This window comes from Adiantum capillus-veneris, chromosome 3 (genome assembly GCF_014529385.1).
Source record: "Adiantum capillus-veneris isolate H3 chromosome 3, ASM1452938v2, whole genome shotgun sequence".
Taxonomy (NCBI): domain Eukaryota; kingdom Viridiplantae; phylum Streptophyta; class Polypodiopsida; order Polypodiales; family Pteridaceae; genus Adiantum; species Adiantum capillus-veneris.
The window spans coordinates 22,440,221-22,452,224 of record NC_140933.1 but is presented as its reverse complement, the minus strand read 5'-3'; the positions used below and the strand labels follow the sequence as shown (position 1 = coordinate 22,452,224).

At 42.1% G+C, this 12,004-nt stretch overlaps 1 protein-coding gene across 1 annotated transcript in view; it reads left to right on the top strand.

The window, feature by feature from the left end:
• Nucleotides 1-7,546, top strand: part of LOC147460600 (uncharacterized) — a 32,791-nt gene extending 25,245 nt beyond the window's left edge. The window contains exons 4-9 of the mRNA XM_086499043.1: nucleotides 5,936-5,976; nucleotides 6,224-6,433; nucleotides 6,519-6,621; nucleotides 6,708-6,918; nucleotides 6,999-7,272; nucleotides 7,351-7,546. Of these exons, the coding sequence (XP_086355169.1) occupies nucleotides 5,936-5,976; nucleotides 6,224-6,254 (72 nt within the window). The 3' untranslated portion in view covers nucleotides 6,255-6,433; nucleotides 6,519-6,621; nucleotides 6,708-6,918; nucleotides 6,999-7,272; nucleotides 7,351-7,546. The remainder of the gene's footprint in view (nucleotides 1-5,935; nucleotides 5,977-6,223; nucleotides 6,434-6,518; nucleotides 6,622-6,707; nucleotides 6,919-6,998; nucleotides 7,273-7,350) is intronic.
• The last annotated feature ends 4,458 nt before the right edge of the window (nucleotides 7,547-12,004 follow it).

Sequence of the window (12,004 nt, the reverse complement as noted above, 5' to 3'; positions counted from 1 at the left end):
TCTGTGGAACTTCTTCAACTACCTTTCTCACCACCTCTTCCTTAACAATAAGGGGATTCTCCTTGTAGGTCAACAAATCAGCTAGGGTAGCCCTTGTACTATCTTCCACTAGAAAAGAGAACTCAAACTCTTGCAGCTCAATTACCCATTTCTTCACCACATTTGACATGTTAATACCATTAATTAACTGTGGCAAAAAGGCATAACTCGTCAAGAAAACAAAAGGCCGTGGTAGCAAGTAATGACGAAATCGTCGACAAGCAAATATTACACTGGCCATCACTAGCTCTACTTCCGATAACTTTCTCTCCGCTACCAACTTCACTCGGCTTGCACAATACACTGGCCTCATATAATGGCTGCCCTTCCCCTTTTGCAATAGCATGGCTCCAAAGGCATCATCCCCTACTGATGGATTTACATAAAAAACTTTCTCCCAATCAGGAGCCTGCATGGCTGACAAACCCCCTAACACCTCTTTCACCTCTTGAAACACTTCTTCACACTTGTCATCCCATTGCAATGGATCATGCTTTGCCACTTGCTGTAATGGATAAAGAAGCTGCGAAGACAATGGAATAAACCGTGCCATGTACTTCACTTTGTGTATAAAGGTTGCCAATTGCTTCGTACTCATAGGTGATGGAAGAAGAATAATAGACTTAACCTTGTCTGGATCAGCCTCAATGCCATTTTCTGACACCATGTGGCCCAATAACTTCACCCTTGGCTGTGCTAGATGACATTTATTTGGATTTAGTTGTCCTCCACATTCATCATATCGAGCCAATACCATCTGCAGCTTCTCATGGTGTTCAGCCCTACTGCTATAAACACAGAAGTCATCCATAAAAGCTTTAACACAACTACCAATGAATGGTTCCAACACCCAATTCGCTCTCTCTTGATAGAAAGATGGTCCATTTGACAACCCAAACGGCAACACTGTGTAGCAATAGCAGCCCCATGGCGTAATGAAAGTTGTCTTTGTGTGGTCTTTAAGAGCAATCTTCAATTGAAAATAGCCTGAAAAACCATCACACACACTGTACCTCTCATAACCTGCCACTGAATCCAAGATCTGATCAATGAATGGAAGAGGATATGGGTTCTTCTTAGTGGCTGCATTTAAGGGTTTAAAATCCACACAAATTCTCCACTTCTTATCCTTCTTTGGACTGACTACAACTAGACTCACCCATTCTGTGGTCTCCACTGGAACTATGAACCCTGCCTTCAATAACTTGTCCACCTCTACCCGCAAGGCTTCCATTTGCTCTTGACCCATCCTTCTTAGCCTTTGCCGCACTGGCTTAGCACCTTCTTTCAGCTCTATATGCATCTCTTCACCCTTGAACCCTCTGATCTCTTCATATGAAGTAATGAACAAATCAGGAAAACTAGCCAGCATATGCAAAAATATATCCTTCTCCATAGCTGAGAGGTCTCCACTAATCATTTGCGTCATTAATTCCTGCTTCTTTGACAACTCAACCTTGGTTTGCATCAGCCCTTCAATCACTTCATAAGGCCCTTCACTTTCATCTTAAACCTCATTCGCAAATGCAACTAACCCAATATCCTGGATTTCTTTGTCCATCAAAAGAAATGCAACATCAGCATCCTCATCACTGCTGGTAGTGCTATCACTGTCCTCATCTGTCACCGTGGAAGAGTCTTCATCACTAGACTCATCCTCATCTTCATAAAGCTCCTCTAATCGTTTCCTTGTGTCCATATTATAAAGCTTCTTGGTACCTGTCTTTCCATAGAGGCTAATCGTACCATGTCGCCAATCTTGAACAGCTCCCACTGCACGTAACCATGGTCTGCCCAGTATAATAGGATATGCTCCCAACCCTGCTGGGATCACATGAAAATCAACCACTGCCTTTTCATCATATGCCTCCACTTCTAAGCTGTTTACAACACCCAAGCATTTTACTTTTTGATGGTTTGCCAATCTGATCCGAAAACCTGACACCCCAGCCACTGTGAGACCCATCTTCTCAACGCATGAGTGTGTTATGACGCATATTTGGGCTCCGCCATCCACATAACCTTGTCCCAAATTTTTCCTTTTATGCCACACATCTACTATTGGACAAATGTCTGGTAGCTTGTCCATTGCCAACACCTTCAGTGAACCTCTCTCTGGCTCTTTCTCCATTGGGTTAACCATCCTCTTCCACTGTCGCTTTAGCTTAGGCACCATCTCTATAAGCTGCCCAAAAGTAACATCTGCCTTCCTGCTCGTCAGATCCTCCTTCAAGTCATAGCTTAATTGCCCATCCCCTAGTGGAAAATCTGAAACATGAAACTTTCGACGAGCTCTCCTTTTCCTCTTGGCCTTGACATCCTCGCCTTCATGGCTCTTTCCCTTCTTCTTGCTAGGACCTGGGACACTTCTTCCTTCCTTTTCCTCTGTGGTCCTCTTTCCAATAGGCATCACTAATGTATCCTCTAGCTTTGATGCCTTCTCCAAGGTGACTACACTTAGCACTTTTGTCTTTCCCTTTTCCTCCTGGGTTAATCCGCTGGTTCCTTCATCTCCCTTAATTTCGATGCCATAATCATGCGACCTAGTTAGCACCTGTTTTGGCAATGGATACATGTCTCCCCCATCCTTGGTGGCTTATCACATTGCGGGCTGATGTGGCCCTACTCTCCGCAATTATAACATGTGGGCGTCTGCCTCCAAAACCTACTATTACTTTGTCCAACACCATTCCTAGGTCTTTCTTCACCTCCTGGCTGATTTGCAAACCGCCCTCGACCTCGATTATTTCCCACTTGACCTAGCATGTTTAGGCTGAGATTCTTCATCAAATCAACCACTTGCTTCATGTCTTGCCTTATGCCATCATCTTGCACTGTTGTAGTGACCACTGTTGGCATAACCTGAGTAGTAAGAGGAACTACTGGTTCATGATGAACCCCTGACATGCGCCCTTGTAAAGACTCTATAGGCTGAAATTCAAACCTCATTGGCAAAGACTCCACCCCTAACTGGCTCATTTTCCTCAGCTTCCACTCTTTGTTCCTTGCTACCTCTAGTGCATCTTCATATGTCCTAGGCTTCTTTAGCTCCACTCTCCAACGTATATTCTCCCAAAGACCAGCCAAGAACCTGTCCTTCTTCATCATGTCAGGCGGGGGTACCTATGGTGCTCAAGCCTTGCACATTCGCTCCCATGCCAATGAAAACTTACGTATGTACGCATCTACTGGCTCACCTTCCTTTTGCACCAAAGCCTGTACTTCTTGCCACACCTTGTCAGGATCTTCTATCTTCACAAACTCCACTTCCAACCCATGTCGTAGATTGTCCCAACTCAACCTTACAGGTGGATCAGCCACACGCAACTCCTCTTCAAATGCTTTAGACCAAACTCGTGCATCACTCTTCAAACAAATTTGGAGAAGGCGTAACATTTGCGTAGGGTCATGAATCTGGTTGCTAATGCAGGCAACCTCCATCTTTTCCAAAAATTCTTCCACATCTTCATCACTTCTTCCATGAAACTCGGGATAAGAGAAAGCCATGGCTACCCAAATTATGATGCTTTGAGAACCCCTTCGAACACACGTGCAAGAACCCAAAACTTTTCACTACCCAATCCCTAGAAACTTCAATGGAGCTCAGCTTTAGATAAGGACAAACACATGCACATCAAATGAGTTTTCATAGTTGATCATTGGAATTACAACAGGCAAAGGACATTCCAGGATCTCTCTCAATCTTCTTGGCCCAAACATAAAGACTATGCGCTGCTGGAAAAAGATCTTCCTGGACACATGAACATTAATCTGAATTCTTTGAGTTAAATGAAAAGGAGTGAACTGAGGGCCATTTTGATCATCCATTAAAGCCAACCACGAAGCTCCCAAGAAGGCACACCTAACTCAACCTCTGATTTTGCCAAAATTTCAGCAGCATAACAGCATAAATGGCTCAAAATACCAAAAAACCAGCCATCATAACTTGGAAAAATTTCGACAGAGTTTCCCCAGAAGTAGAGCAGTAGGAACCCAAAATATAGACTGTCTATGTATGCATAAACTGTCAACAATAGAACCCGAGCATCAAGTAGGACTCACTAGTACATAGCCTATGGCGAGGTCACAAAAAGGGTGCTCCAGCTACCTGTATCACCGAAAGGATCTCCACATTTGAGAATCCCCCAGCTCAATAAAAACCTCACGCTATCGACCCTCACACGAAGGCTAATGCAAATCGCATATAGTCAAGTCTCAGAAATGACTATCTTCCAGACCAAGTCTCAGAAATGGCTAGGACTGCCAAATACAACCAAGTATGGCTCCACAAATGCGTACAATGGCAGTTTCCACAAGTAACGTACAATCCAGCAGACAATGCGCTCAAATAGGCGCCAAGTGATGCATTCCCACAACAACTGCTAGTGACATCACTGCTAGTATATCACTGTACTCCAGCTACCTGTACCTGTGTGAATCACTTGTACCTGTACCTGTAATCTGCAACCTGTAATCCCGAACCTCGAAGCTTGAAGCTCGAAGCAGAAGGTACTCGAAGAAGATCCTCCGTGGGGGCGCCAAAAGAATGTGAGCGGGATGAAAACACACACAGCGCCTCTATAACGACCCGACACACACTCTTGGGAAGATACACACACACACTATAGGGCACCACTCGGCTTAGACAACAGACCTGGCCGAGACAGGGAACACACCTCTGGAGTGAGAGGAGAGAGACTATCCACTTGCCCACTCCACACACACACACACACACACACACACACCCAAAAAACTCAGCTCAAAAGAGGAGAATTTATGATGTTTAGATACAATTGAGCTTGGGCCAACACCAATGGGGAAAATAGCTCACACAATATGGGTAAAAGAAGCCAGATACAATCACAAACTGGAGCAGAAACTTCGCTCATAGGAGGAACTTACACAGAAAAACAGCAAGAAAAGAGTGAGAAATTTGGCAAAATGGACAGCGCCATCGCGTCCAGAACGGCCCAAAACCCCAGTCTACAATGTCAAAGTGCTCAAATCCGACCTCGGATGAGCAGTTTACGGCCAAAATAGGCTCCAAAATGAGCAAAAACACACCTGCGGCTGTTCCTCCTCTCTTCTCCACGTTTTTTCTGGTCTTCTCTCTGTTTTTTCAGTTCCCACACTTAGCTTTATTACTTGGTCACCCTTGGCCTTTTAGATGATTTCAAACGGACCCCAAATAGGCCAAAAACTGACCTCGCAGTGCATAGTTGTCACCTTTTTGCATCATTCGCACACCTGGCACTCAGCTTTTTTCCAATAATGCATCTCGCAACCACGTGAAGTGGCCCCAAAAAGCAGTCCTCATGATGACCTTTCTGCATAATTATCACAAGAAAACACCCAAGCTGTGTCCGTACTCATCCACGTGCAAGTATTGACCCCGTTCGGCCTCCTGACGCCACTAGATGCCATCTGACGCACCTGCTTACCTCATGTCATCGGCCCGCGGATAGCTTCCTCGAGAAGTTTTACGCGCTACCAACTCCTCCTTATTGTAGAAAAAACACACTGGTACTGATAATAGTGAAAATCGCTGCACTATGTACACCCTGTCCTACTTGTACACACGTGGGCCCCACATAACCACCTGGTTATGGAAATTGGGAAATCCTTTATTCGATGCACCATGCATATGTATGTACATATGCACAATCCCTTGCTCCAAAAAACTCCTGACAACGTGTACGTCCTTTAGACACTACCCCTAAAACGAAAAAACACATACGTGACAAAAAATGTGTTTTCATTGATGATCAAGCCGAAGTGGATGAAGATTCTAATCATATAGAAGGTATGTATAACCCATTGCCATGGTTTATAGCATTGACTACTTTTACTTTTGTTATTTTAACGATTTAGGTTTTTTTTTTGTTTCCTTTTGTAGAGGCTAATTTGGATGAAGAAGGTCTTGATGAAAATGAAGAGGTGAGTAATGACAATGATCATGGGACAGAGGATGATGGTAAAGAGAAGACACATTCAAGACAATTGGGCAAACAAGTTTCTCTTGGCTTGATGAATGATGTGTTGAGTCAGTTTTATGTGAAGAAAAGGACTACGCCTCCTATTCCTCTATGTAGATTGGTGGCTCATGAAGCAATTAGATTTGCCATCGATGATGCACAATGGTTGATACCTTCTTTTGACTCACCTGCTTATCTTGAAACTATAGGTCATTTTCTTGTTTCCATGGAGGGTGCTAGAGGAGAGATATTGCAAGTGACAACAAGCAACCTTGAAGAGTGGGGACATATATGGTGTCGAAAGAATGATGAGTTTGAGAGAGCTCTTGGAAAAGAGTGGAATGACCTAAAGGGTAAGAAATTTCTTGTTTGGAATGGTAACCACAGGTTGAAGACATGGTGGAGATGTATCAAAGAAAGTATGTCATTTTCTTACATTTTCTAATTTCTTTGTTGTGAATGATGCTTCTATATGAATCTTATAGTTGTTATTTTAATATACAGAGTATAATAATGTGAAATACCATGTGAGTGTGAGGTGTCAATCTATACAAGTACCAAAGGCAAAGGAGGCATAGCTTCTACTCGCCCTAGACACAACCAATGCGTAAGTGACTTTAACATCGCTTTACTCCATGAGAAGGAAACGTTATGCCTAACTATTCACTTCACATAATTTATTGTTGTAAATAGGATTTCTAGAGCTCATTTGACTCCAAACATTGCTCAGGAGGTGTACATGTTTCAAAAGTTTGTTGTTGCCAACAAAGAATCTATTCTGAGATTGACACCCGAAATGAGGAAGTGGACAGAAGTTGAGATGAGTGTAGAGGCCCGATATTATCATGGTGTTCCTCCTTGGTATAACTCTCCTTGTGGATTGATTTCACAACTTGTTTGGAAGGTGACTACTCTTTTTTTTCTTCCTTCCATTTATAGTTTTGTGCATTGCTTTATGGTTACATAATTAATTTATGATGTAAGGATGAATTTCAAGCATTCTCTCTAAAGAAAAGGCAAAGATTGAAGCATTTGGTTTAGATGAGGCCGAGAAGAAGAAACGTTTAGATAAAGCTACTAGAGCGGAGGAGGAGCGACTCAAAGATAGAGGCTACAAGTATCTTTGCATTGCAAATACCCATAATGGCGAGGATTTCTTCAAAGTGTTGATTGGCATAAAGTGGGAGGATACAAGCATGTGTAAAATTACAAGAGACAAGTTGTACTGCCTTACAAGTTCTAAAATCTCTCCTGAAAGGTATTTTGGATGCATTTATTTGTCTATATTTGATTTTGTTCAATGTTTTCTTTAAGTTTAAGTTTGTATGTATTGTAGGAAGAAAATATTGCTACAACTCATGAGTCTGACAAAGTCCAAAGGCCCCTTATGTCCTCAATTTCAAGATTATAAGGCATTTTGGACTTACATGAAGAAAGAAACATATTGGGCTCATATGCACTCTGAGGCCTCTCTTTTAATCCAAAAGATACAAGTTGAAGGGGCACCACAATTACCGGATTCATTCAATGAATTCTTCAAGATAAACTTGAAGAATCATGTTATGCAGGTAAACATAAAGTGAAATATAAGTTAGAATTTATGAATATGTTTACATGTAGAGTAATTGTGAAATAATGTAATGATAATGGCCTATGAACTTTGAGAGTAGCGGAATTAGGAAATTAATTGAAGCACTCTTGAGAGATTACTTTGTGAGCATAGAGGGTGAACTTAATCGATGGTAGCAACATAAACATGGTACTTAGTTAACTTGGCATGAACAATACTTTTGCAAGAGAGAGAGAGTTTAGAGAACATGACAATAGTTGAGGACCGGATTCATATGGAGCCGGTCCCCCCTCCAATAGGCATTTGTATTATAGTTTCTCCCATCAAGAGAGACTTGGTACAATACAATCTTTGTGTTCCTTGTGACCTATGTGATGCAATGAAGATGGAAAGCTTCATGCATCACAAGCATAACATAAACTTGTAGAAAGCATTAACTATCCCAAGCCTCAGTCCCAAGGCCTCAAACACCTTCGAAGGTGGAGAGAGCTAGCGGGGAATGGGGGTAGGGAAGAGGAAGAAGAAACATTCCATAGGAGAAAGAAATAGTTCCTCACTTATCATCACTCTTTTTGCTAGCATACATAATAGCATAGTAATGAAGATGGAGAAGATGGTAAGCTTAACCATTGAAGCATGGCTCTTGGTTGGATTTTCATTCCATAGCCAAGAGTGTTGGTGTGGGCTCTCACTCCTCACAAGATTGGAGAAGGAGGTGGAGTTCCTCAACTTTCAGCAAGTGAGAATGAATCCACAAAATGAGTGTGTGTGTGTGTGTGTGTGTGTGTGTGTGTGTGTGTGTGTGTGTCCCCCTAGCACCCCCCTTGCTTGCTTGGGGCTAACTTTTCCCACATGCTGCAAGCTCATTGGACCCCTCTTTAGCCCAACCAATAGCATTCAAGCACACCATGTGGTTAAGCTTAGTGAGAGTTTGACATATGTCCCATGTGCCCTTTTAGAAAAGGGATGCCCTTTGGGTGAGTGGAAGGTTAGGTCAAAGATTCCCCTATCTTTGGGACTTTTATGCATACGAAGCTTCTCAAGCAACTTTCTCATTAAGTGGGTAGGGTCTCTTTTTGACTCAAGCATTTTACCCCCCATGCATAGGAAGCTTCTCAAGCACCTTCCTCATTAAGTATGCCAAGTACCTCAAGTACCTTAGTCATCAAGCATGGCAAGCACCTTAGGTGGATTTCCCACCTCAAGCTCATCCCTAGCTTGCCTAAGGTCAAAGGACTTTCAACACTAACCATTGGAGGTCTTTAATGAAGCTAACCCTAAGGTCTTTTAAGCTCCATTAGATGCAGATTGCTCTTTGATAGACTACCTCCTTTTGGACCCCTATTGAGATGTAACCATCTCTCCTTTTGGTCCCCTGCTGAGCTAAGTCTAGAAGCCCTTATTACACATTGCTCTTTGATAGACTATCTCCTTTTGGACCCCTATTGAGATGCAACCATCTCTCTTTTTGGTCCCGTGTTGAGATAGGTCTAGAAGCACATGTCTCTATTCTAACTCTTGCTCCTGTTTATTCTCCCACATTAAATGATCAGTTTAATATGAGAAAATCATTTGGTAAAGTTAGATATTATATTTTATGGCATTACCTCTCTCTTGAAATCATAGTCATTCTCGACTATGAGGTAAAGAAGATAAAGCCTAGTCATTAGTCCATGTTACTTAGCGGGTAGAGGATCCCTTTTTACCCTTAGACATCATTCTAAGATGGATGACTAATCCATTTGGTCCTTGGCAGACGTAGGTGCCACAAGCATGTCTGCTCTTTAGTCCATATCATACTTCCAAAGTAGAGTGACAAATTCTACTTGGTATTTGGGAGACGTCGTCACCACAAACATGATTCTAAGCATGCATACTATTTAAATTTGTGCACAATAAAAAGAGAACTAGTCTTATAAGACAAAAACATTTTTCATTTAAAATGCATTTTCATATGCTTACTCTAGTGCAGCATTGTAAGCATTGACAAGGTTCATATTATCCTTAAGCTAGGTTCCTTGCATCCTAGGATGGACTTAGATTGAAGTACTTCTTCTTGCTCTTTGATTTTTGGAGGGTCTGCAACTATTGCTTTTTTTTATGGCGCTCCTTTGTAAGGCTTATGTAGGTTCTCATGGAAGACATTGTGCATGAGCCGATGGTTGGGCAACTTCAATTGATAAGCCATCTCATTGACTAGCTTAAGAATTTTAAGGACCATAGTATCTTTTTGCTAGTTTAGCATCACACTCTTGGTGGTCCGCAGGACTCTTGCCCGTAGTATTCCTCAGATGAGCCTTGATAAATCCTAGCAAGATCCAATCATTTTCCTTAAAGGTAAGGCTCTTTTGTGCTTAGTAGCAGCAGCCCTTTTTGCCTTTCCTGTGAGATGGATATAACCCCTTTAATCTTGGGAAAAGATTCTTGTAGGTCTCAGCTATATTCATCAACAGTGAAGATCTTCCCATGTACTTGAAGTAGTAAGGGACTTTTGGATCTTCCCTATTTGACCTCGAAAGGTGCTTTCCCCCTAGGAGTATGTACAATGTCATTGTACGCATACTCTATAAGAGGTAGGTACTTCTATCATCGAGAACGTTGATCTACTTCCATGCCATAGGCTTTTAGTAGATTCCGGAATCATTAGATTAGTTATTTCACTTTGGTCATCCGTTTGTGGATGATAGGCCGAAAGAAAAATTTAATCTACTTCTTAGATTCCAAAAGAGACCCTTCTAGAAATTACTGGTCATTCTAGGATCTTTGTCTGACACTATGGATGTTGAAAATCCATGATGTTTGAAAATTTGATATCTGAAGAGGGTTGCCATTTGATGTGCCATAATAGTCTTTTTGACAGGCATAGAGTGCGTTTTCTTGTTAAGCATGTCGATGTGCACGTATGTCGCACCTGTCAATGCAAGAAATTTGCCGATACACTGTGTGCGAGCCACAAATGGCTCCAAGCACACAACAAGCCTAAACTAGTAAGCTCAAAGATGGTGTTGGTGTGTCACTCCCCTCATCGCGAAGAAGAGGGAGACGCCGCTATGCCGCGCTCAACCGCCTCGCCATCGTCGTGTCGCCACAATGCTCTCTCTCTCTCTCTCTCTCTCTCTCTCTCTCTCTCTCTCTCTCTCTCTCTCTCTCTCGCATACACACACACACAAGGAGATGAAGAAGAAGAAGATGGAGATGGAGCAAGAGCACTCTTCAATTGCACAAATGAGAGAATGAGTGAATTTTAGGTTTAGTTGACTTTTATATGAGCTCGCCCCATTCACACTTGGGCGCCCATGCTTAGCCAACTAATCCCTTGAATGTTCGAGTTAGAATGCGCCTCTCATCAGTAAAACTTACCCTTTTCCTATTGGACCGACATGCCCGGTACTTGACTCTACCAAATAAATAACTCAATGTCCGTCGTAGATGATAGGAATGTGCGTGAGGGTTAACATGCCCCCCTTCCTGATGTAGATTCCGTCCTCGGAAGCTATTAAGTTGAAGCTCGTTCATCGAGGTGGAAGAGCTTTTGAGATGAATGTCCTTAGCCTCCTTCAGTCACTGCAAAATCAAACAACATTGGCAGAGTAATTGCATTCTCATAAGCAATCACAAAGCATATGCAGTTTTACGCAGACAAATTGATTGGTAGCATAATTCTAAACCATTTGTCAGCAATAAACATTAAATTGCAATATAATCAAACGCATAAACAGTTGTAAAGGTAAGAATTAAACAAGTCTATCTTTTTCCCTGAATCTGTTTCGCCAACTTCAAGGTCTTCAAAATTCTTAATAGTTACCATGCGTGCACCATTTAACTCTTCAATTGGGCAAATTGGTAGCTTCTTTGAAGGCCCACACGAAGAGCATTCGCCAATCAAACACTCCAGTGCATAAAACTGACTCCCAAAGCTTTGTAAGGCTAGGACACTGATGTGTCTGAGCACTACATTTCAAATCTGCACCACAAATATGACATTGACAACTACACTCTTTCCCATGCACACCATAAGAAATATGCCTTCTATGGTTTACAACATCCCTCAAGAATAACATTTGAATATGAGTGATGCAGCAGTAGCTGTAGCGATCTCAAAGCTTGCGCACAAAATAAGGTTTCAGCTTTTCAAATGTCCTTTGGTGAATTTGTACCTCTGGGTGACTCTGTTTGAAGGCAAGAAAGAATTCTACCTGCATTAAATAATGATATTCAGTACACTTATTGGCAAAATCATAACTTATTGTTGACATGCAAAACTGAGATCAATCTGGTGGGAGCTAGTATAAGAATGGTAACTAATACTTTTGTGATCAATGGAAGGAGAAAAGTTACAAGGGCCCGAGTCTAATAGTAGAAAGCACTCTAAGACCTGGTTGTTATCAGACTACCTAAGGGTAGCTGCCAGGTTACCAAA